Below are 25,865 nucleotides of genomic sequence, written 5' to 3' on the forward strand. Positions count from 1 at the left end.
AACTAGAGATTGAGACCATAAACTCATGTTTACAATGTTTACTGAGGTAATAAATCAAGAGAGAAGTAGAGTCATTTTCTCATAGACTTCTATACAACCAGAGGAGTCGCCCCCTGGTGGACACTAGAGAGAATGCAGCTTTAACACGTGAAGCTTTGACTCTTCTCAGAGAGAAAAACAATTTTATATCACCTTAAAGATTTCAGAAATTTGCTATTTGAAGATACAAATTCAGTTCAGAGTTTTTGCTTAGTGAAATATCTTAATTGACTGTCAGTCAGGTATTATCAATTTGAATATATTTCCAGCAACCCGCAAATCAAAGAATAAAGACACTTTACGCACAATTTAGGTGTATTTTCCCTTTAACTCACGAGATGCAGGTAGCATGTTTTATACTTAATGTGAATATAATTCATTTAATCTTATTTCTATTATGCAATATGTATACTTTGTTGGCATCTTATTTTGAAAACCGGATGTTCTTCTGTAGAAAACCGAAAGTTGTCTTACGTTAATCTTTCCGCTAACTTTGCAAAGTCCTTCGTTCGCTCCCGATCTTTTGAATGCATTTACCGTAATTTTTAGCGTAAACGCGCACTACAATTTATTGTTCGCTGTGTTGACCACGGAGATCTGAGTGTCTGCTGACTTGACCGCAGTCCTCCCTTCCTGTTTCCTTTAGTTTAACTTCTGGAGCTCGTGATGTTGCAGCTTCTTCTTCTCTGCTTCTAAAGGTTAGTGAGAGTCGCTGATTATTTAAAAAGGTGAATTCAGTTTGATTTGACTGTTTTAAATGAATTAGTGAAGATCTGGAGGAAGCAGCTTCTTCTTTAATCTTCATGTTGACGCACAAACGTGATGATCCTCAAATAAATGCAGGTTTTACTGCTCAATGACGTTTAGACAGAAACTCATTTCATGTGTGTAAGTGGCCGTCTGCATAAAGAAGCTGTTCAGCTGATATTAAACCGTTTTATAAGAACATCAACCCAACAAATAATGATGGTGTTTTATTGTGAAAAGCTGTAACCGGTGAAATGAGTCAGTTGAAGGTGACGGTTTCCCTCTGAGCCACCAGAGGGCGACAGCTCCACTAACAGCCTCATTGAGAGGAGACATCAGTGTGACTCCATCACAGAGAATCAGGACGTTGATGTAAAGGAGGAATGAGTGCTGATGTGCTGATCAATGATTGGACGGATGCTTTCAGCTCTGCTCTCAGTGGTTCCTCTACACATGAAGGTACAAAGTGATGTGAATCCAGCAGCAGCTAACAAGGTCACATGACTGATCATGGATCATTGGACGAGCTGCTTCATGCTCTGACTGGATGTAGTAGACGTGGAAACAGAGGAACATTTCAAACGTTGAAGAGCTTTTCAAAGTCACTCAAATAGAAGTGAAAAGTGACGTCATCCCCAAAGAAAGGCCAATAAAAAGCCACATGAAGAGTCTTCCTCTAGTCTTCAAACAAGCCAACAGACTAAAGAGCATTGTGAACGTCATTTCTTTCTTTTTTTCCATGTATTTATTTTATTGATAGTTGGCATCAATTAGACATTTACAGATGTCCTTCAGATAATGTACATTGCATATGCAGATTTTCAGATGATGCTCTTTTTAGTTCTACACATGTATAACAAGGAAACAACACAGAACAAAAGAAAAACTATAACTAGGGAGTGATCTATCATCTATGTTACATTCATTGATTCATGAAAATAAAATCAGGTCTATGGGGTGTTACGTGTGTAACCCATTTTTCCCAAAATGACCAAAATTGTTCCAGTTAGTAGTTGTCAGATGCTGTCATCTTCTCCATCCATGTGTTCAGAGTGGGACTCTCTTGTGACAACCATTTCCTGGTCAGAGTCTTTTTGCCGGCCACCAGAAGTCCATTTATTAAATATTTGTCTCTCTTTGACAGTGTTCTAGGTAGATATCCAAGACACATGGTCCTACTTTCTGGAGGTATTCCACCTTCAGAAGTGTTTTGTCGGGCCGTGTGTAACCCTCTCCAGTAGTCTGTGATAACGGGGCAATCCCAAAAGATGTGCTGATGGTTTGCATCTTGGTTTCCACATCCTCTCCAGCAAACAGGAGGTTCACTATCATCGTGGTATTTCTGAGAGGGTGTAATAAAATACTGTGTCACATTTTTCCAACCAAACTCTGTCCATGTCTGCGAGCTGGTAACCTTCCACTGAGCTTTCCATGTTGCTGTCCATTCCTCCTGAGATGTAGTTATCACTCCCTCCTTCTCCCATTTAGCTTTAATATGGAGGTTGAATGTGTTTTAAAATTCAACAGACATTTATATATACCTGATATGATTTCACTGCCTGTATCTGAGTTATATGCTGTTCTAAACACTTCTATCAGATGTGTACTCTTTGTCATATGTTTCATCTCCGTGTTCACATAATGTCGCGTCTGCAAGTATCGATAGAAGTCCTGTTTTTCTCGTGAGTGTTTCTCTTTAAGAGTTTCAAAACTTAGCAGTGTGCCTCCTTTCATTATGTTGCATATGGCTGTTATTCCTGGAGCTGTCCAATCCCTAAATCTAGAATCCAATTGATTTGGTGTGAAGTCAGAATCATATGCACATATCTAAGTATTACCATATCTCCCTCTGGTTTGTGTTCTCTCATAGTGTTTTCCATCCTTCACCCATGGGTTCTCAGTAGTATGTATGTGACTTTGTAGAATGTTATCAGCTAGGATTGCCTGCATGGGGGTGGAAGTTATTTTCTCTTCAATGATTTTCCATTGAGCTTTATACGACGGGTCGCACCAGCATATCACAGCATCATCTGCGCAGCTGAATAGTGATCTCTGAGAGAAGGTAGGCCCATCCTCCCGTTTCTTTAGGCAGTTGTAAAGTTTTGAGACGGACCCTGGGTCTTTCACCTGTCCACATACATCGAGATAACATCTTGTCTCAGTCATTGGTTTTGGTTAATCTCTGTTGGTAGAGGTGAAATAGATCGAGTAGTCTGGGCAGTGTATTCATTTCAATGGATTCAATCCTCGCAGTGAAATTTAGGAAAGGGATTAAGTTCCATCTTCCTTCATTTTTCTTATTAGTGGATCGTAGTTATAATATGCACGTTTTGTCAGATCTTTTGTGATATTGATGCCCAGATATTTGAAGGCTGTTGTTTGCCATGCAAAAGGATATTTATTTTCAATTCCTCTTGGTGGGCTGTAGTTATATGAGAGTAACATTCATCTTGTTCCCTGATAGTTTACCATGCTGTTCCAAAGATTGCATCAGTTTAGGTAAAGAGTATGTGGGTTGCCCCAGGTAGATCAAAATGTCATCTGCGTAGCAGGAGAATTAGTGTTCCATCCCTTAAGAGTAATTCCTCTAATATCTTCATGTTGTCTGATGTATTGAGCTCCCTGAGGCTACGTCCACTACTACTGGAGAACGATCTCCGTCCACACAGCGTTTCAGCATCGTTATCCAGATGATCTCTTCACGTACACTGGGCATGATGGTGCCGGTGTAAACAGGAAGTAGATTGGTTGCTTAGTTAAAAAAATACGACAGAGTAATAAAGTCTTTAAGGCTGAAAGGTCTGCTTGATACTTTGCTATTATTATTATCATAAAGTATTGGTGCAACATCAACCCTCGGCTACACTATCAAAGGATCAATAATAAAAAAAGAAAAGCCCAGTCAGGGAGGGAAATAGAGTTTAATTGTGCGTGGACGTATTCATTTGCTTTCACTGCCAACGATGCTGCTCACTTGTATGCTTGATATGTGCAAACACATGTAATGTTGAATGAGCTTCCAGAACAAACAGCATTAGCTGAAAGGCATCAAGCTGGAGATGAGCGACAAAGAGCGATTCCTCAACTGCTGCAGCAAACTGAGCACGTTTCTTTCTCCTCTTCATCAGTTTGATATTGTTCTAACAGGTAAAATAGCAACACAATGGCAAGAAGTGTCTTTATTCTTGCGCTATAATTTGACAAATACAACACACTATAGTTTTTGTATATATATAATATAACTATATACAAAACTTTATAAGCTGTGACATGAAATAGCTTTTGGGGCCAAATGTCTCTTTGGGTAGTAAAGGTTGCCGACCCCTGAACTAGCAGCTCCAACTATAATGTGAAGAGTAGCGGTGACCACGCACAGCCGGTCTGGTAACTCTTTCTAGATTGAAATTGTTTGATAAATATCCGTTGATTTTAATCCTGGCAGTGGGATTGTCATATAATGCCTGAATAGTTTTAATAATTGTGTCATGTTGACCAAATCTATAAAGAAAAGTCCAGTTAACAGTCAAAAGCCTTTTCAGCATCTACGCTTATCACGACTGCTTGGATCTTATTTCTTTGAATCTGATCCATAATGTGTTGTGTCCTTCGTATATTATCTGGTGTTTGGCGTTGTTGTATAAACCCTGTCTGATCATTATGTATCAGCATGGGTAAAGACTCCTCTCATCGTCTTGCCATGATGGAAGTGAATAATCTATATTTAGAACATTCCGTTGTATCCTGGCCTTCTTTTGGGATAACTGAGGTTGTTGCTTCTTTCCAGCTGGGTGGCGTTTGCGCCTGTTTTAAAGCCCAGTTCAGTGTGGGCAGTATCACAGGGACCAGCTCATTGTTAAATTATACCACTCGTATAACCATCTGATCCTGGAGACTTGCTTAATCGTAACCTACTAATTGCAGATCTTAGTTCATCTTCCGTTATATCTGCCGTCATCCTTTAATTTGGTCTTCATTTAAAGTGGGCAACTTCAGAGAATTTAGAAAGCTGTCAACTTGAGTTACATCTCCTCTGGAACTTTAGATTCTTGTAAAACACTTCAAAAGCTTCCTGAATTTCACTTTGTCGATTTTTTTTTATCACTTTTGTTCTTGGATCCCTAATTCTGTGAATTGTGTTTTCTGCCATCTTCTTTTTCACTTTCCATGCTGGTATTTTCACTGATTTGGATCCACTTTCATAGCGTTTCTCTTGATTTCTTGTGTAGTCAAACTGTTCATTTCCTTCCTAATTCTCCTAATTTGCCCAAATGTATCTTGCGCTGAACTCAATTTGTGTTTTTAAAGCATTTTATTCCTTGTTTTCTTTTTATACTATACTTCTCCCTCTCAGGACAGCCTTTAAAGTCTCCCACAGAATGGGAGGTGAAACTTCTCCATTGTCATTGAATTCTAGGTAAAGACTAAACTCTTTCCTAATTTGTCTCTTAACATCCAGATCATTGAGTAAACTTGGATTCATTTTCCATGTAGTATTCTTTGTTCTCACCTTAAGATCCACAGAGAGGTCTAAAGGTGCATGGTCACTTAGATCTATTGTCCCACAATCGTTTACTTTATCCTTATCTTTTCCAAATGTTATGAAATAGTCTATTCTTGTGTATAAGGAGTGTGGGGGGCAGAATAATAAGTGTAATCCCGTCTGTCAGGGAAAAGGTCTCTCCATATGTCAATTAAACCAACCTCCTCCAAAGGTGTGCTGACGTTCTGATATATGGACTTCCTTTCCTGGTCTTCCTGCTGGAGGAGTCTAACTTTAGCTGTAGGTGTATATTTAAGCCCCCCCCACATATCAAGAGGCCTTCTGTTTCTGTCCTCATGATATTGGTGATTTTCTGGAAAAAGGTCGCTTCCTGGGGGTGCATATATATTAAACAGAGTGACAGGATTCTATATTCCCCCTCACCAGAACATATCTACCCTCCTTGTCTCCCATCTGAAATACCTTTTCAACAATGTAGTTTGCTTGATGTAAGAATAGCGACTCCTCTCCTCTGTCCTGACTTGTACGATGAGAGGAACACATGAGTGAAGCCCATTCTCTTTAGTGTTTCATGCTCGGTGTCATTTACATGGCTTTCCTGTAAATATGCCACATGTGCTTGTTCTGTCTTCATTTTAGATATTTGACTGCGCTTAATTGGATTCAAAAGCCCATTAACATTAAAAGACGTTTTACTTTGTCACTAACCGTGTGTGTGTGAGTGTCTGTGTGTGTGTGTGTGTGTGTGTGTGTGTGTGTGTGTGTGTGTGTGTGTGTGTGTGTATGTGTGTGTCTGTCATTGTATCAACGAACGTATCAAAACGGAACTTAACTGATCTACTCCCTGAACGAGCAAGAACAAAGAAACATACATGAAAGAACAGGAACAAAGTGATTCCAAGGTTGGGGTCTCTGTAGATGCCCCTGGGTTGAGAGAACGTCTGGCTGTGGGGAGCCTCTCTGAGGGGTCGAGGGCTCCCTGCAGCCTCCAGTGTCCATTGCACGAGAGAAAGAAAAGAATCCCTTTGTATTCCTCCCATGTATATATTCACATTCAAATGGGAAAAAGGTGTGTATGTTAATAAAGATCAAATAAAAAACTAGAACATGTTCAATATGCATCCCTCAGATTGAGCAGCACCGTGAGTTTTAGATTCTTCAGCTTACCAACATGTTTGAGGTTAGTCAGGACTTACGGCTCTTCTGGAGGCCCTCAGTCTCTCCCGAATACTCGTGTCCCGGTCTTCTCTTGTCCCCTGCTGTGTCGGTCCTCTCACCGCTGCTCAGCCAGGCTCTCCCTCGGTGTGATCACGCTGACAGGCAACCCTCTGTCTTTCATATCTGCAGTCGCCTCTTCAGCCGACTGGTACAGCTGCGTCCCGTCTTTGTAAAACACTCGCAGTTTAGCGGGGTACGGAGTCTGGAAGCGGATCTGTCTCTGCCTTAACACTCGCTTTGCTTCAGAGTATTTCTTACGGTTCTGCAGGACCTTTGGGGGATAATCTTGGTCGGAATATATTAGTCTCTCGTTCAGAAGCACTCTTTTCTTTCCCCAGGCCTTGTGCAGAATCTCTTCTTTGGTTTTGTATCGGTGAAATCTGATAATTATTGACCGTGGCTTGTCTTCTCTGTCACCGGTAGGTTTGGGGGCGAGCGCCCGGTGCGTCCTCTCAATACCAAGGTCCGTAGATGGGGGGGGGGGGGGTCCAGCGTGCCCCGCATTAACTTTTCCACAAACTCCACCATAGACGACCCTCCGCTCCTTCAGGAACATTATATATCCTTAAATTCTCCCGACGTGATCTCCCTTCTTGGTCGAGTCATTTGTTTTCCTGTTGATCACTTTTATCTTCTTGCCGAGCACTTGTTCCAAGTTCTGAACTCGATCTTCCACACTTTCGATTCGTGTCTCTGCCTCTGCTGTTTTTTTTGGTTAACGTTGGCCAGCTCGGAAGAAATATCATTTAGCTGATGTTTTGTGTCTTTGCGAAAGTCCCGTATTTCTTCCAGAACTTTGGTTAAACTTGCCGTGTCTGGCTGAGAGTTAGCATTAGCTCCGCCATCTTGTGCATGTGTCGGAGAGCTGTTCTTTGCGTTTCCTTCATTTACGGGTTCTACAATCGTGTTTTTTTGTTTGTGTCCTTTTTTCCCATTGTTGCCCCACTTACCAGCCGGAATATTCTCGGAAAATGTAATATTTGATTGTTTATCAGGGCGTGGTGGTTATTTTCCCGGAGGAGCTATCGCTTTAGGCTGCCATTCAGGGCGATGACGTCACCGGAACCTGATCATGAGGTTTTAATCAGTGGACTTGAGGGATCGGTAGGTCTCTCTGCAGCAGAGCTTCACTGGTTTCACTACACTGGCTCCTCTGTGTCTCTTACAGTTGATTTTAAAGTCCTTGTACTTCTCTACAAAGACTCACATGATCAAACACCTTCATTTAACAGAGACTGCCTTTTATTTTATGTCCCAACAAGAACTCTCAGATCTTCCACTGCCGTTCTTTTAGAAGGTCCTGAACTCCCACAAGAGTTCTAGTGAGGTTCTTTCTGTCTTCATGGCCCTAAACTGTGGAACTCTCTCCCCTTGGATCTTACAACAGAAAACTCCCTTGGAAGTTTTAAAAATAAATGAAAGACCTGTCCTTTAATTTGACTTTTAATTAGCTTTAACTTAAATCCTTGTTCATGTTTTGTTGTATTGTGATTGTAGTGTAAGACTGGTGTGAGTCCCCATCACGTCCAGGTTTTCATTGAGGAGTAGGAGGCACGTGGCTGGACTCCTCTCATCACATCAACCTGCTGGAGCTTGTTGCTGTCGATGAGATGCTGAACCATTTCACTCCACAACTGAGGGGGAAGCATGTTGAGGTGGGACAACAGCACTGTGGAGGTGAACCTCAACAGACAGGAGGTTGTCAGATCCCCGGCCCTGCACAGGGCAGCAGCGTCTGTTCTGATGAGGGCAGATCATCACCTCTTCTCTCTTATTCAGTAATAGAGAAAACACCCAGTGTCCTCCTTTAGGAGTGGACACTTCTACAGGGTTCAAAGCAGCACCTGTCCATGTTGCATCACTAGTGGTCCTAATGGTTCCTGGACCTCCCACTGCTCTGCATCAAGGAGAGCGTTGCATTCTGGGTCAGCACCTCGTGGTCTGGAGGTTTAAGGGTGAGACTGAGCGACCTGGGTCTCCCGGTCTCTGTTGTCTACACGTATCAGAATGCACATGTGTCCTCCCGTTAGAGGGATGACTTGACTCGTTGGTGGACTGATGCAGATGAAGGGCCTCGCTCCTCCTTCCTGCTCCCTTCAGGACATCTTGTCTTTCCTGCAGGTTGTTGTTGACGGTGGTCGTGTTGTTTCCACCTTGGGGGTGTTTGCTGCAGGAATTACAGTTTGTGTTCTACATTCAGTCAAATCCTTCTGGTCTCCTCCTTCCTGTCTCTAACTACAGAGTTGGATTCCAAGATGGCCGCCGAGGACAGGTGTGGTGTGTTGGGCTCCACGCCAATCCTCTTATTTAACATTTTACTCCAGATTCTATCAGTTTTAGCCGATGCTTTTCAACTCAAAGAAATACTTAAATCAAAGACAAGAATCAATTAAAGCTACAGAGAAAATGGAGGTGTTTGGACACTGTTATTCTGCTCGTGGTGTTTGCTTGTTCCACCTGCTCGAGGCCTTTGTCTGGCTGGAAATCAATCGATCACTCCTGGACATTCTGCACTTTTGAATAACTCACCGAGATTGAATTTCTTTGGACACGGATATTTGACTGCTTATTCCATTTTCTGGCAGAAAGAACATTTCAATGGAATTTCTAGTAGAGAAAGCAAACAACACACCAAGAGAAGCAACCAAAGGTATGTTTACAGCACTCTACTGTTTCTGCTGTTACTAAGTGGGGACATACAACTGAATCCTGGTCCGCTAGCAAACCTTATCCTAGACCAAAGAAGTCCTTTGTCCAAGGATTGTCTTCATGAATCAGTGCAAGTTTGGCATGATTGTACTGGAAGGAAGGAACCAACAGATATTTTCCCTTTGGGACTGCTGGCTACTGATCAACAGCAATGCATTGGTGGCTCTACTCTTCATCCAGAAACATGTGAACTACTGGATGGAAGAAACAAACTTTCTGCCACCTCGAGGTCTGGCCCAGGCCCAAGTGGCAGCATGCCAGCTACCATCAGGCTGGGCCCACGCCCTAGCAGTAGCATGCCAGCTACTAACAGGCTACACTCGGGCCCCAGGAGCAGCATGCCAGCTACCACTAATGTAATCTCATACATTTTAGATATATAAGACACTGTCTAACCATGCGGGCTGCAAAATTGTATTTTAATGCAATGATTGTCCCCATCTGACCTACTGCTGAACCAGCTGGGCACAAGCCAGCAGCACAACATTAAAATATATTAACATTCTCCATAAACAAGCCCTAAAAACACTTGATAAAAAAAACAAAAGCCACCATCGCTGCAATATTCTCATCAAGCACCATATCCTGAGTTGGGAGAACCTCATTAGATTCACTGATGTGTGTCTGGTTTTTAAACTGTTACATGGTATGGCCCCGCCTCCACTTAGTGATTTTATTAGACAAAGCACTCAAAGCTGCAGACTCACTAGACTACATTCTCTGTGAAGGCAGCTCACTGGTGGAATGCTCTGACATCACACATACGCACACAACACGTACAAAACATTCAAGCACAACCTTAAAGAACGGCTTGTTGCCAATCAGGTGTGCAAGCATTGATGTGCTGTCTGTCCTGCTTGTTTCACCTACATGTGCATTTGTCTTGTTCAGTGTTGCTATTTTACATGTTTTGATGTGTATGTTATGTGCTTCAGTGTTGTACTGTAGGTTTGTTCTGACGCATGCTGCAGCCTGTTATGTCTGCTCTGCTCTCGTGTCGTACACTTTTCTTTTGCTGTGTATTGGTTTTGTCGATACTATTGCTGTCCGTTTGTCTATGAATGTTAATTCCGTTGCCATTTGATATTTAGTTATTTTAGGCTGCCTTGAAACATCTGTCCGGGGACTGCAGATGGAAACGAGCCTCTCTGGCTAACTCTGGCTCACTTACAGTTCTACTGTTGATTGGTGGGCGTTGTCCCTGCTAAATAAATAAATAAACAAACAAACAAACAAACAAATGTTGCAGGATGCAGGCCAGCATGCTTTCCTGGCTATTCTGACCCACAATCCTTTGCACAGCAGATTCATGAACAAGAAGGTCAGAGTTCAAGGTGCCATGTGATGAGGAAGCAGCCTGTCCCAGTTGAATGCAGACTGCATGCATCAGTATGTACTTTGTAAGGAAGCTGTCCCGCCCCAACAGGTTCAACCAGATCCACAAAGTGGAGTGAAGAACAACAACACTCTCAGGTCTCTCTGTTGTCTTAGTGAATGTATTATTCTAGATCAACTCTACACAACATTTGCTGCAAAGGTTTCTGCTTGATCCTCTGTTCCCTACTAGTCTACATCTACAAGGAGACAAGGTGACAAAGAGGGGCGTGCATGGATCCTCTAAACTATCTGCTCTCAACAACTCAATCCAGTCTGTTGTCAAAGCAACTCTTTACAAGTTGAAGTGATTTGTCCACAGATGCTGAGTTTGATCCTGAGAGACTCTTGTTTGAGCTGTGAGGAGGTTTGTGTTCACAATGACATTTGATCCTGTGAACGCAGCTCAGACTGAGACTCAGTCCAACCAGTCCGACTGCATCCTGTGATGGTGCCGTGAGGACACACGCCCTCTCTGATGAAGCATAACAAGCTGCGTCACTTCACTTCGTCTGATGGAAGTTGAAGTTGAAGTGAAGCACGAAGCTCCTTTTCTACACAGACCTGCTGAGGACAGAAGAGAGCTGCACACGGAGGAAGTTCATGCTGAAAGTTCAGTAAGTGGAGCTGTGATTGGTTGAAGTGACGTCATTGATTGTTGTGAACGTGTGATTGTTTAAAGCTGCTTTCAAACACAAACGTCAGCTGGGAAACAAGATGGCCGCCTGTGTGAGCCGGCAGAGAGAAGCTGCTGTTAGTTTGAATGTTGAAGTCCAGATGAAGTGTTGCTTTGAATGATGACGCTGTGATGAAGAAGAGGAGTTCAGTCTGATCTGGGGTCTGTCAGGGTCCGTGTACGTTTTAGTCATCTGTTTTACATTTAAAGAAAATATGGAAAATACATAAATTTTTCTTTTTTTTTTAAACTAAACATTCCTAAGAAAAGAGAACCAATCAATCTGGTTTTTGCTCTTGTTTTGTGTATTAAATACATCTGTATCAATAACCTAGATAATGAACAAAGGCACAGGTAAATAGGACTGAATCTATGGTTTAAATACACGTTTACTGCCATCTAGTGGTAGAAAGAAACACTTTGTGTGTCCTTACAGGCTACACTCTGTGTTCACTGAATCAACAGCACAACACAGTGAAACACAACTATCAGTGCAACAGCAACATCTCTGTGAACACAAACATGACTTTGATGAAACTACATCATGAACTGTGTTGCATCAAACAATGAATATTAAACAGCATGTAGTCACTACTGATGCTAACACACTCCCATCGGCAGAGATTTATTTATTTATTAATTTCTTGCATACGGTCATTATATTGCCTTCACTTTTATTTTGAAATATTCTTGTTTCCGGGTTACCTGTTGTGCTCTGCGTCTCGTTTTAAAGGAAAAAACTAAAAACGGATTTGCAAAAACGAAACCCGGCTCATTATTTGACTTCTTTGGTTTTTCCGTTTTTGAATTCAGAACCAAAAACGGAAATACGACCTTCCACTTCCGTTTTCCCGTTTTTGGTTTGAAACGTAAAATGAGAGTACCATGGTATTTACGTATTTTGGTTTTACGTATTAATGGTAAAACAGATGACTAAAACGTACACGGACCTGTCAGGACTTACTGCTGTGGAGCACTAGGACCCAGCAGGGACCAGAGAGCTCACCTGAGAGACTCTGTTTGCTCTCAGCTGCTGCTTTCAATCCTCTAAGTCCACAAAGCTTCACGTTCATTTCTTCTTCTGCTTCTCAACACATTTACTCCATTTGTGGCGTGTTTGAATGTGTTTGTGTGTCTTTAGTGTTGACTTTGTCTCTCATTGATCACCAGGTTGTAGTCGAGCTTTTACTAACTGATCAAATGTTGAAGTGAACGATCCATCAGATGAAAGCTTCCACATGTTCCCATAGTGCCCACAGTGTTCCTATGAGGACGCTTACATCACTTTACTCTTCTGTGTTTGACGGACTTCTGGACTCTGAAGGGAGATCATGAGGAGAAACAGCAGCTCCATGTGTTGGAGGTTGATGAACAATATTTAACGTGTAAAACACTGTAAATTTACAGGATGAGCATTTAAAATCACGTCTTTTGACACGTTAACGGGGTTTAAAAGAAGGAAAAGTGAAGTTTGATTTATCTCCAGAAATCTAAACTTTAACAGACAGATGTTGGAGATAAAATGAATAATTCTAAGAAATAGTTCAATTAAATATGCAGAATTTATTTAGTATTCTCTTAAACCTTTTACATGTTTTCTAATAATAACTAAATGTACTTGTACTAGAGTTTTGCTGTAATGTTACAGTGTATTTAGAGGTAATATCTGTATTTAAGGGTATTTTATTGTAGTAGAATATATTTTATTTTACTGTAATTTAATGAGAACTAATCAGCTTAATCAGCAGCTTGTAGTCGACCTTTTCTGAACTCAACTGTCTGAGACACTTTTTCTTTTTCCTTTATATATTCTTTTATTTGGAAATATTGGCAGACACAGAATACAGTAAACATGTACTTTGACTTATATTTCCATTGTTTTTTAGCTTTTTTGTTAACATATACAAACAAACAACAAACCTGTCCCCCCCCCCCCCCCCCCCCCACACACACACACACACACACACACTGGTACACCCACCAACAGAAAGGTCAATAAATAAAAAGGTCACCTCATGTCACAGTGCCTGACGTCATTATGTAAATGTTCATAAACACACACACCGTACATCTGTGTGTAGACACGCCTACATCACTCTACAAAGTAAATATACAATCAACACATCGTACAAGCAAAATATGCCTAAAAGATCAAAGACAACAGGATTGGCCAGGAGGTAGAAACCAGAGTGCCTGAATTATTACTCGTCCAACATAAAGAGAGTTCAATAAAAACAAAACCAGTTGTCTGTTGTGCGCCACATGATTAAGGGTCTAGACCAGAAATACTGCTCGGGGGTATCAGGCCTACTTTTGAGTTTCCCTCAGTGTGTCAGAACCGGGTCCCAGCTGGAGAAGAATGTGTTCCTTGACCCCCTAAGTGAGTATTTTATTGTCTCTAACTGAATGAATTGCATCAGGTCACTAAACCACATAGACGCCTTCGGTGGATTTGTTGATGTCCAATGAACAATATTCTTCTACGAGCAAGAAGTGTTGTAGACGCCGTGATGTTTTTATGTCTGTTTCTTCTTGTAGAGCAGGGGTGTCAAACTCATTTTCACTCTGGGCCACATCAGCATCATAGTTGCCCCCTAAGGGCCAAGAGGAGCGGCTGTTGCCGGACCTTCGTCGACGGGGGGGGGTGCTTGCGGGAGAGCGGTGCAGGAGAGCGACTGTTGCATCTCCACCGCATCCGCTGGTGGAGGTGTGCTCGAGCGGATCGGGTAGGACCTCCGCTGTGCGCGTTACAGAGAGCAGTGGATAATTGTAATTTGTATCAAGTCTGATTTAAAAACATTTTTTTTTGCTGGCGGATTCGCGGGACACATAAAATGACGTGACAGGCCGGATTCGGCCCGCGGGCCTTGAGTTTGACACGTGTTGTAGAGTGTTGATCTGTGACACCAGATATAGCTGATGCTGCGTTGGGTTGACGATCAATATTAAGAGCTTTTCTTTGCCAGAGACAGAATGTAGCATCTGTTCTAGCTGAGGGGGAAGAGGTGGTGATTGCATATGGAGCTTATGTTAAGAAGATAATTAAAACCAAAGGTCCGTCTACATTGAAACCATATCTTGAGGGTATTGATGAGGATTGGATGGTTTGTGAAATGTCAGATAGAAACTGGAAGACTGGAAGTGACCAGAGCTGTAAGAGATGTTGAGCTGCAAGATCTATCTTCATAGTGACACCAGTCTGTGTCTGGAGCATGAAGCCAAAAGAGAATCTTTTGAACATTTGTTGCCCAATAGTAGCACAGATGAGGAAGAGCTAGCCCTCCCTGTAATGTAGGTCTCTGTAGAAGTTCTATACGTATCCTCGGGTTCTTACCATCCCATATGAATGAAGTGAAAGCTTTGTCGATACGTTTAAAGGAAGATTGAAACAAGTGAAGGGATTTGGGGAGCACATTCATCTTGATGCAATTCAATTGTTTTCCATTTCTTCAGATCTAGTTTTACTTTCTCAAGTAGAGAAAAGACGTTTTCTTGGTAAAGGTTCTGCATCTCTCTTGTGATGTTAATGCCCAAGTATATAGTGAGAGACTTTTTCTATTTAACTTTTCTCTTCAGACTTTTCTGAGTGAAAGAGGAGCTGAGCAGCAGAGAGAGAATGGAAGTGGAGACAGAGGAACATTTCAAACGTTGAAGAGCTTTTCAAAGTCACTCAAATAGAAGTGAAAAGTGACGTCATCCCCAAAGAAAGGCCAATAAAAAGCCACATGAAGAGTCTTCCTCTAGTCTTCAAACAAGCCAACAGACTAAAGAGCATTGTGAACGTCATTTCTTAGAGATGACTCTGCAGCTCAAAGTGACAACAACATGGAAACTGTCCCATGAGTGTCTTTAGTATTGAGGTGAATGAGCTGTGTGTGTTTGTCATGATGAAGAGAAATAATGTTGTTGTGTTTGTGTGAAGGTGTGGACTCTGCTATGAATCAGTGTGAGGACAGAGAGGAGGGAGTCCCTCCCTCTAAAACCAGCCACACCAAAGCTCAGAGGTGAGATGACCGTCTCTAACTGTCCATGACTCAAAGTCTTTCATTCACTGACTCTGTTCCTACATGTGACCAGGACCCATCAGGGACCACGCTGTCCTGGACCTGGACCTGGACCTGAACGTGATCCTGAACCTGGACCTGAACCTGAACCTGGACCTGAACCTGAACCCAGCTGTGTGTCCATGAAGAGTGACTGGTCTATGGATTTTCCTATAGTCTTCAAAGATGGACGCCACTCTGTTGATCAAAGGTGAGGATATCAAACTGATGATGATGATGATGATGATGATGATGATGATGGTGATGGTGATGATGATGATGGTGATGGTGATGATGATGATGATGATGATGATGATGATGGTGGTGATGATGATGATGATGATGATGATGATGATGATGATGATGATGATGGTGATGATGATGATGATGATGATGATGATGATGATGATGATGTCAGAAGGACACTCACACATGGTTCCTCTCTTCATCCTGATTGGACAGCATTACTCTTCAACCATCATGGTCACCTCACTGCATCACTTCCTGTCTTTGCTGCACTGAATACAGCTTCAACATCAACACTGAAACATTTCTACATGAAGCATTGATTTCATACTAAACGTCTCCTAAAACTACCAGGATACTAACACACAGAGTACAGTAGGTTTATTACATCACTGAATGTATCTGGTGTTTCTATCAGGAGGAAACTGGAACAACCTGGACCTGAACCTGAACCTGAACCTGAACCTGAACCTGAACCTGAACCTGAACCTGAACCTGGAGCTGGACCCAGCTGTGTGTCCATGAAGAGTGACGGGTCTATGGGTCATTTTATTATCTTCAAAGATGGACGCCACTCTGTTGATCAAAGGTGAGGATTTCAAACTGATGATGATGATGATGATGATGATGATGATGATGATGATGATGATGATGATGATAACTTTATTTAAATTGCACCTTTTCAAAATAAAGTTACAAAGTGCTTCATAATGAAACATGAAAGCAAATCAGAAACACAATCAAACCGGTAAAATAAGATTTAAATCAATAAACAAAATAAAATGCGTCAGATGTCAAAACAAGCCAAACAGTAAAAGTGAGTCTTCAGAAGAGATTTAAAGAGGAAACTGAATTTTCCGGCCTTAGATTAGCAGGAAGAGAGTTCCACCGCTGAGGGGCCCGGACAGCAAAGGCCCGTTAGTAAGGTGTGGTGTAAACTATATAATAGTACGAGTGAGCGCTATAACACTGAAATAAGGACATGTGAGGAAAGAAAGTTTGTCTTTGGAGTATTTATTCTCTGTGCAGAGAAGGTTCAATCATCCCACTGAGCTCCTGTGTGCAGTCTGAGGGATGAAGAGCCCCGTGTGCAGGTTTCTACATCTTATAAAGGACCAGTGCACAAGGGTGGGGGGGTAGGATGAGTCCTCTCTAACACATCTGTTTCTGTTCCTAACCTAAACATTCTGTGGTTAACTGTCTGCACCCCATTCAGTCACTTCCTCTGATGGAATGTTTCTCCTGCTGATACCAGATTAAAGTGCATCGCAGTAGTCGAGTCTGGAGGAGATGAAAGCATGAATGACTCTCTCAGGTCAAAGGTCAAAGGAATGACCTGATTCTGCTTCGCTGTCTCAATTGAGTAAAGCAGATCTGCACAACTTTGGTCACCTGAGCATCAAAAGTCAAGTCAGAGTCAGAAATAACACCCAGGTTGAGGGTTCATGCTGAACCTTATGAGATAAAACTCCCAGACTGGAGGAGAGATCATTAATGCAGAAAGGGGCCAGCAGGGGTCATTATACCTACAAGACAGGACATGAACCATGAAACAGTGCTGGAGCAGGCTTCATGGGATGTACAACTGGGTATCATCTGCAGAGCAATGAATCTCTGTATTATGTTGACGTACAGTGTTTCCTCTTGGTCAGGGGTCGACAACCCGCGGCTCTGGAGCCGCATGCGGCTCTTCGGTCCCTCTGTCGCGGCTCCTTGAGGCTACATCCACACTAATACCTTTAATACGAGTTTCAGCATCGTTTTCGAGATGATCTCCGTTCAGAATAAATGCCTGAGAACAAATATCACATGACTATTCCCGTACACTGGGCATGCAGTGGGTGCCGGTCCTACTGGTTTCCTTCCGTGCGTGTGTGTGTTTGTGTAACAGCAGCAGCTGTTTTCTGCCTCTGTTGTCTGATTCACACATTCACAAACATATTGCTGGAGATCTAAAAGCCACATCTCATATATATTGCAGGGATTACGATTGTATCAGTGAGCACTACATCACAGCCACGTATGAAGAAATACATTGAAGAAAATATATTTATGGAAAGATCGCATCAACCTGGATTCAAACCTTGTCGAGCAAAATAGTAAAATATTCAAAAGCATCCGCGCTACGCGATCCGCCACTTGCATCTTATGTCGTGAAGAGTCTTTCCCTGCAGGTGGCTGATCATGATCTGCCCCCCCCCCCTCAGTAAACTATCAATGGATAAATCCAAAAACAGAAAAGTCACGGAGGAAATAGAGAGTTTAATTCTGCGTGGACGTATTAATTTGCTTTCACTGCGAACAATGCTGGCTCACCTGTATGCTTGATATGTGGTGAGAAATTAGCAAACAACAAAAAATGTAAAGTTGAAAGATGCTTCCAGAACAAACACACATTTACTGAAAGCATCACGCTGGAGATGAACGATGAAGAGCGAATCCTCAACCTGTCATCAGGTGGTGACTGGACTTTAGCTGCTTGTGGGGGGGGGGGGTACCGGAGCAGCTGCTACTCGCAGGAGAGCGAGTGTTGCATCTTCACCACATGGAGCGTTTAAAACACGCAGATATTGTTTCTGCTCTTCAGCTGGTTGATGAGGAATATCTTCCGCGCTCTCTGTCCGCTGGTGGGAGTGAGCTCACCTGTGTGTGCGATACAGAGAACAGAGGAGAATTGTAAACACGCGACCATGTAGAGACAGAATGACATGCCGTCTGTAGATAAGATACATAACATGAGGCTGTTTAGTGAGTTTAATAAAGAACACGGTGTAGACCTGTTCTAGAGGAACCTTCAGGACTTCTGTTGTGATCTGGCGCTGTAGAGAAAATACAATTACACTAAATTAACACGACCTTCAAGGGGGGGCGGGGCTGGTCGATAGAGGGCCATGGGGCCTGGCCCCACCTTGAGCCCCCACCGAGCCGGGTCTATGAAGCAGTTTAGCCAATTGCTGATTAAAGATAGAAATGAGTGACATACAATTCAGCCAATCAGCGTCCTCAAATAGATTCAGAGCGTTCTCGTCAGGAGAAGTCTCTACAGGCGAGCGTGAGCGCTACTCCTCCAAGACCCGTTTGAGAGGAGAAGTTTGAGGAGAAACTGCAGTTAAAGATCTGATCCCAGATCAGCCTGACCTCACAATCAGACAGCAGACTAGCGGGAAAGAGAAGCAGAACATGAAGCTTCTCTACTAGCTGGATGATGTCATGCTAACAACTTATTTATCTTTAAAACAACGAGGACAGATCCAGCACGGACAGGTAGGGAGTGAGGGAGGAGGAGGTAAGGAAACATGAGAACACCAGGGTAGGGAGTGAGGGAGGAGGAGGTAAGGAAACATGAGAACACCAGGGTAGGAAGTGAGGGAGGAGGAGGTAAGGAGACATGAGAACACCAGGGTAGGGAGTGAGGGAGGAGGAGGTAAGGAAACATGAGAACACCAGGGTAGGAAGTGAGGGAGGAGGAGGTAAGGAGACATGAGAACACCAGGGTAGGGAGTGAGGGAGGAGGAGGTAAGGAGACATGAGAACACCAGGGTAGGGAGTGAGGGATGAGGAGGTAAGGAGACATGAGAACACCAGGGTAGGGAGTGAGGGAGGAGGAGGTAAGGAGACATGAGAACACCAGGGTAGGGAGTGAGGGAGGAGGAGGTAAGGAGACATGCGAACACCAGGGTAGGGAGTGAGGGAGGAGGAGGTAAGGAGACATGAGAACACCAGGGTAGGGAGTGAGGGAGGAGGAGGTAAGGAGACATGAGAACACCAGGGTAGGGAGTGAGGGAGGAGGAGGTAAGGAGACATGAGAACACCAGGGTAGGGAGTGAGGGATGAGGAGGTAAGGAGACATGAGAACACCAGGGTAGGGAGTGAGGGAGGAGGAGGTAAGGAGACATGAGAACACCAGGGTAGGGAGTGAGGGAGGAGGAGGTAAGGAGACATGCGAACACCAGGGTAGGGAGTGAGGGAGGAGGAGGTAAGGAGACATGAGAACACCAGGGTAGGGAGTGAGGGAGGAGGAGGTAAGGAGACATGAGAACACCAGGGTAGGGAGTGAGGGAGGAGGAGGTAAGGAGACATGAGAACACCAGGGTAGGGAGTGAGGGATGAGGAGGTAAGGAGACATGAGAACACCAGGGTAGGGAGTGAGGGAGGAGGAGGTAAGGAGACATGAGAACACCAGGGTAGGGAGTGAGGGAGGAGGAGGTAAGGAGACATGCGAACACCAGGGTAGGGAGTGAGGGAGGAGGAGGTAAGGAGACATGAGAACACCAGGGTAGGGAGTGAGGGAGGAGGAGGTAAGGAGACATGAGAACACCAGGGTAGGGAGTGAGGGAGGAGGAGGTAAGGAGACATGCGAACACCAGGGTAGGGAGTGAGGGAGGAGGAGGTAAGGAGACATGAGAACACCAGGGTAGGGAGTGAGGGATGAGGAGGTAAGGAGACATGAGAACACCAGGGTAGGGAGTGAGGGAGGAGGAGGTAAGGAGACATGAGAACACCAGGGTAGGGAGTGAGGGATGAAGAGGTAAGGAGACATGAGAACACCAGGGTAGGGAGTGAGGGATGAGGAGGTAAGGAGACATGAGAACACCAGGGTAGGGAGTGAGGGACGAGGAGGCAAGGAAACATGAGAACACCAGGGTAGGGAGTGAGGGATGAGGAGGTAAGGAGACATGAGAACACCAGGGTAGGGAGTGAGGGACGAGGAGGCAAGGAAACATGAGAACACCAGGGTAGGGAGTGAGGGACGAGGAGGTAAGGAGACATGAGAACACCAGGGTAGGGAGTGAGGGAGGAGGAGGTAAGGAAACATGAGAACACCAGGGTAGGAAGTGAGGGAGGAGGAGGTAAGGAGACATGAGAACACCAGGGTAGGGAGTGAGGGAGGAGGAGGTAAGGAGACATGAGAACACCAGGGTAGGGAGTGAGGGATGAGGAGGTAAGGAGACATGAGAACACCAGGGTAGGGAGTGAGGGAGGAGGAGGTAAGGAGACATGAGAACACCAGGGTAGGGAGTGAGGGAGGAGGAGGTAAGGAGACATGCGAACACCAGGGTAGGGAGTGAGGGAGGAGGAGGTAAGGAGACATGAGAACACCAGGGTAGGGAGTGAGGGAGGAGGAGGTAAGGAGACATGAGAACACCAGGGTAGGGAGTGAGGGAGGAGGAGGTAAGGAGACATGAGAACACCAGGGTAGGGAGTGAGGGATGAGGAGGTAAGGAGACATGAGAACACCAGGGTAGGGAGTGAGGGAGGAGGAGGTAAGGAGACATGAGAACACCAGGGTAGGGAGTGAGGGAGGAGGAGGTAAGGAGACATGCGAACACCAGGGTAGGGAGTGAGGGAGGAGGAGGTAAGGAGACATGAGAACACCAGGGTAGGGAGTGAGGGAGGAGGAGGTAAGGAGACATGAGAACACCAGGGTAGGGAGTGAGGGAGGAGGAGGTAAGGAGACATGAGAACACCAGGGTAGGGAGTGAGGGATGAGGAGGTAAGGAGACATGAGAACACCAGGGTAGGGAGTGAGGGAGGAGGAGGTAAGGAGACATGAGAACACCAGGGTAGGGAGTGAGGGAGGAGGAGGTAAGGAGACATGCGAACACCAGGGTAGGGAGTGAGGGAGGAGGAGGTAAGGAGACATGAGAACACCAGGGTAGGGAGTGAGGGAGGAGGAGGTAAGGAGACATGAGAACACCAGGGTAGGGAGTGAGGGAGGAGGAGGTAAGGAGACATGCGAACACCAGGGTAGGGAGTGAGGGAGGAGGAGGTAAGGAGACATGAGAACACCAGGGTAGGGAGTGAGGGATGAGGAGGTAAGGAGACATGAGAACACCAGGGTAGGGAGTGAGGGAGGAGGAGGTAAGGAGACATGAGAACACCAGGGTAGGGAGTGAGGGATGAAGAGGTAAGGAGACATGAGAACACCAGGGTAGGGAGTGAGGGATGAGGAGGTAAGGAGACATGAGAACACCAGGGTAGGGAGTGAGGGACGAGGAGGCAAGGAAACATGAGAACACCAGGGTAGGGAGTGAGGGATGAGGAGGTAAGGAGACATGAGAACACCAGGGTAGGGAGTGAGGGACGAGGAGGCAAGGAAACATGAGAACACCAGGGTAGGGAGTGAGGGACGAGGAGGTAAGGAGACATGAGAACACCAGGGTAGGGAGTGAGGGATGAGGAGGTAAGGAGACATGAGAACACCAGGGTAGGGAGTGAGGGAGGAGGAGGTAAGGAGACATGAGAACACCAGGGTAGGGAGTGAGGGAGGAGGAGGTAAGGAGACATGAGAACACCAGGGTAGGGAGTGAGGGATGAGGAGGTAAGGAGACATGAGAACACCAGGGTAGGGAGTGAGGGAGGAGGAGGTAAGGAGACATGAGAACACCAGGGTAGGGAGTGAGGGAGGAGGAGGTAAGGAGACATGCGAACACCAGGGTAGGGAGTGAGGGAGGAGGAGGTAAGGAGACATGAGAACACCAGGGTAGGGAGTGAGGGAGGAGGAGGTAAGGAGACATGAGAACACCAGGGTAGGGAGTGAGGGAGGAGGAGGTAAGGAGACATGAGAACACCAGGGTAGGGAGTGAGGGATGAGGAGGTAAGGAGACATGAGAACACCAGGGTAGGGAGTGAGGGAGGAGGAGGTAAGGAGACATGAGAACACCAGGGTAGGGAGTGAGGGAGGAGGAGGTAAGGAGACATGCGAACACCAGGGTAGGGAGTGAGGGAGGAGGAGGTAAGGAGACATGAGAACACCAGGGTAGGGAGTGAGGGAGGAGGAGGTAAGGAGACATGAGAACACCAGGGTAGGGAGTGAGGGAGGAGGAGGTAAGGAGACATGCGAACACCAGGGTAGGGAGTGAGGGAGGAGGAGGTAAGGAGACATGAGAACACCAGGGTAGGGAGTGAGGGATGAGGAGGTAAGGAGACATGAGAACACCAGGGTAGGGAGTGAGGGAGGAGGAGGTAAGGAGACATGAGAACACCAGGGTAGGGAGTGAGGGATGAAGAGGTAAGGAGACATGAGAACACCAGGGTAGGGAGTGAGGGATGAGGAGGTAAGGAGACATGAGAACACCAGGGTAGGGAGTGAGGGACGAGGAGGCAAGGAAACATGAGAACACCAGGGTAGGGAGTGAGGGATGAGGAGGTAAGGAGACATGAGAACACCAGGGTAGGGAGTGAGGGACGAGGAGGCAAGGAAACATGAGAACACCAGGGTAGGGAGTGAGGGATGAGGAGGTAAGGAGACATGAGAACACCAGGGTAGGGAGTGAGGGATGAGGAGGTAAGGAAACATGAGAACACCAGGGTAGGGAGTGAGGGATGAGGAGGTAAGGAAACATGAGAACACCAGGGTAGGGTGTAGCATATCCCTCCGAAAGATGGTTCGACACTTGACTGATGATTGTGATGATTGAGGGACAGCAAACATATGAAAATCACCAAGAATAAGGACTCTGTCATATTGTTCCATAATGAAAGATCAACAGTAAGATTAGTGGGTCTGTGAATATAACTAAGATATTCAAAGGAGGAGAAGCAGCCGATCCAGAGTGAGGAACGACTGAGAACATTTCTGTGAATCACAGCATGACTCAATGAGAGGTGTGCATTCCTCAGAGCTAGTCCAACATTCTGTGATCATAACAAAGTCAACATTGTCGTGATAAAATCCTGGCAGATCAAAGACTTCTTGACAAAAATCATGCGATTAATCGCGGTTTACATTTTTTATCATTGCTCAGCACTAATCATGACAGAACACAACATCTTTAACTAATTGTTGTATTTGTGTTAATGGTACAAACACAATGTGAGCTGATTCTTCATGATTCCTCCACAGAGAGGACCAGGAGAGCTCAGAGGTTCCCAGAGGTCAGTCTGCCCAGCAGCATCAAACACACCTGGACTCCATATTTATGGTCTGTACATGTACAACTACTTTAAATCTATTCTGTTCACAATCATCTCCATGCTGCACTTTGTAGACCAGTGGATTGTCAGTCTGTCCAACATGGATCTGATGTTTGGTTCCATGGTTTTAGTTTGTGTCATTCAGAGAATATTCTGTTCCAGCTGCTGGAGGAGAACATCGTCACTTTTGTGAAGAACGAGCTGAAGAAGATCCAGAAGGGACTGAGTTCAGATTACCCAGAATGCTTAGAGAGTCAGAGGGAGGATGAGGAGGTGCTGGACGGTGAGGATGAAGAGCAGAGGAGGAGCAGCAGAGAGGCATTTCTGAAGATCACAATAAACTTCCTGAGGAGGATGAAGCAGGAGGAGCTGGCTGACTGTCTGCAGAGCAGTAAGAGGATTTCTCTAAAGATTTAACATGCTGGATAAATGGAACGTTTACTAAAGTCTCAAGAGATGGACCAACATGTATTCAGATATGTTGAGCTATTTGTCTAATAATCTATTCATTGATGCTCTTTGTTTTTATTCAGGAAGTCATTCAGGAAGTCATCCTGCAGTTTGTCAGCGTGAACTCAAATCTAACCTGAAGAAGAAGTTCCAGTGTGTGTTTGAGGGAATCGCTAAAGCAGGAAACCAAACCCTTCTGAACCAGATCTACACAGAGCTCTACATCACAGAGGGAGGGACTGCAGAGGTCAATGATGAACATGAGGTCAGACAGATTGAAACAGCATCCAGGAAACCACACAGACCAGAAACAACCATCAGACAAGAAGACCTCTTTAAAGCCTCACCTGGAGGAGAGGAACCAATCAGAACCGTGATGACAAAGGGAGTGGCTGGCATTGGGAAAACAGTCTTAACACAGAAGTTCACTCTGGACTGGGCTGAAGACAAAGACCACCAGGACATATTGTTCACATTTCCATTCACTTTCAGAGAGCTGAATGTGCTGAAAGAGAAGAAGTTCAGCTTGGTGGAACTTGTTCATCACTTCTTCAGTGAAACCAAAGAAGCAGGAATCTGCAGGTTTGAAGAGTTCCTGGTTCTGTTCATCTTTGACGGTCTGGATGAGTGTCGACTTCCTCTGGACTTCCTCAACAATGAGATCCTGACTGATGTTACAGAGTCCACCTCAGTGGATGTGCTGCTGACAAACCTCTGCAGGGGGAAACTGCTTCCCTCTGCTCGCCTCTGGATAACCACACGACCTGCAGCAGCCAATCAGATCCCTCCTGAGTGTGTCGACATGGTGACAGAGGTCAGAGGGTTCACTGACCCACAGAAGGAGGAGTACTTCAGGAAGAGATTCAGAGATAAGAAGCAGGCCAGCAGGATCATCTCCCACATCAAGACCTCACGAAGCCTCCACATCATGTGCCACATCCCAGTCTTCTGCTGGATCACTGCTGGAGTTCTAGAGGAGGTGTTGAAGACCAGAGAGGGAGGAGAGCTGCCCAAGACCCTGACTGAGATGTACATCCACTTCCTGGTGGTTCAGTCCAAACTGAAGAAGGTCAAGTATGATGGAGGAGCTGCGACGGATCCACACTGGAGTCCAGAGAGCAGGAAGATGACTGAGTCTCTGGTAAAACTGGCTTTTGATCAACTGCAGAAAGGCAATCTGATCTTCTATGAATCCGACCTGACAGAGTGTGGCATCAACATCAGATCAGCCTCAGTGTACTCAGGAGTGTTCACACAGATCTTTAGAGAGGAGAGAGGACTGTACCAGGGCAAGGTCTTCTGCTTCGTCCATCTGAGTGTTCAGGAGTTTCTCGCTGCTCTTCATGTCCATCTGACCTTCATCAACTCTGGAGTCAATCTGCTGTTAGAAGAACCAACAACCTCCCGGTTGTCTAAAGTCTCCAGAGACAAATCTAAACGAACACGTCTCTACCAGAGTGCTGTGGACAAGGCCTTACAGAGTCCAAATGGACACCTGGACTTGTTCCTCCGCTTCCTCCTGGGTCTTTCACTGGAGACCAATCAGACTCTCCTACGAGGTCTGCTGACACAGACAGGAAGTAGCACAAAGACCAATCAGAGAACAGTCCAGTACATCAAGGAGAAGATCAGTGAGAATGTGTCTCCAGAGAAAAGCATCAATCTGTTCCACTGTCTGAATGAACTGAATGATGGTTCTCTAGTGGAGGAGATCCAACAGTCCCTGAGTTCAGGACGTCTCTCCACAGATGAACTGTCTCCTGCTCAGTGGTCAGCTCTGGTCTTCATCTTACTGTCATCAGGAAAAGATCTGGACGTGTTTGACCTGAAGAAATACTCTGCTTCAGAGGAGGCTCTTCTGAGGCTGCTGCCAGTGGTCAAAGCCTCCAACAAAGCTCTGTAAGTACAGAGAGAGTTAGATTCATATATCATAACTTAAATACGC

The 25,865-nt window shown here is 45.0% G+C and overlaps 1 protein-coding gene across 3 annotated transcripts in view; it reads left to right on the forward strand.

Moving 5' to 3' along the window:
• LOC306697811 (NACHT, LRR and PYD domains-containing protein 3-like) overlaps nt 1-25,865 on the forward strand; it is a 47,517-nt gene that overhangs the window by 12,306 nt on the left and 9,346 nt on the right. Inside the window, exons 1-7 of one of the 3 annotated variants that reach the window (XM_079161869.1) lie at nt 10,933-11,205; nt 15,187-15,268; nt 15,342-15,518; nt 15,972-16,142; nt 23,400-23,478; nt 23,633-23,861; nt 24,004-25,819. In XM_079161869.1, the coding sequence (XP_079017995.1) occupies nt 15,201-15,268; nt 15,342-15,518; nt 15,972-16,142; nt 23,400-23,478; nt 23,633-23,861; nt 24,004-25,819 (2,540 nt within the window). In that variant the 5' untranslated portion in view covers nt 10,933-11,205; nt 15,187-15,200. Of the gene's footprint in view, nt 1-10,932; nt 11,206-15,186; nt 15,269-15,341; nt 15,519-15,971; nt 16,143-23,399; nt 23,479-23,632; nt 23,862-24,003; nt 25,820-25,865 lie in introns of those variants that run through there. The other 2 variants (XM_079161871.1, XM_079161870.1) reach the window with 2 other exon arrangements.

This window comes from Pholis gunnellus, assembly GCF_910591455.1.
Source record: "Pholis gunnellus genome assembly, chromosome: 6".
NCBI lineage: Eukaryota > Metazoa > Chordata > Actinopteri > Perciformes > Pholidae > Pholis > Pholis gunnellus.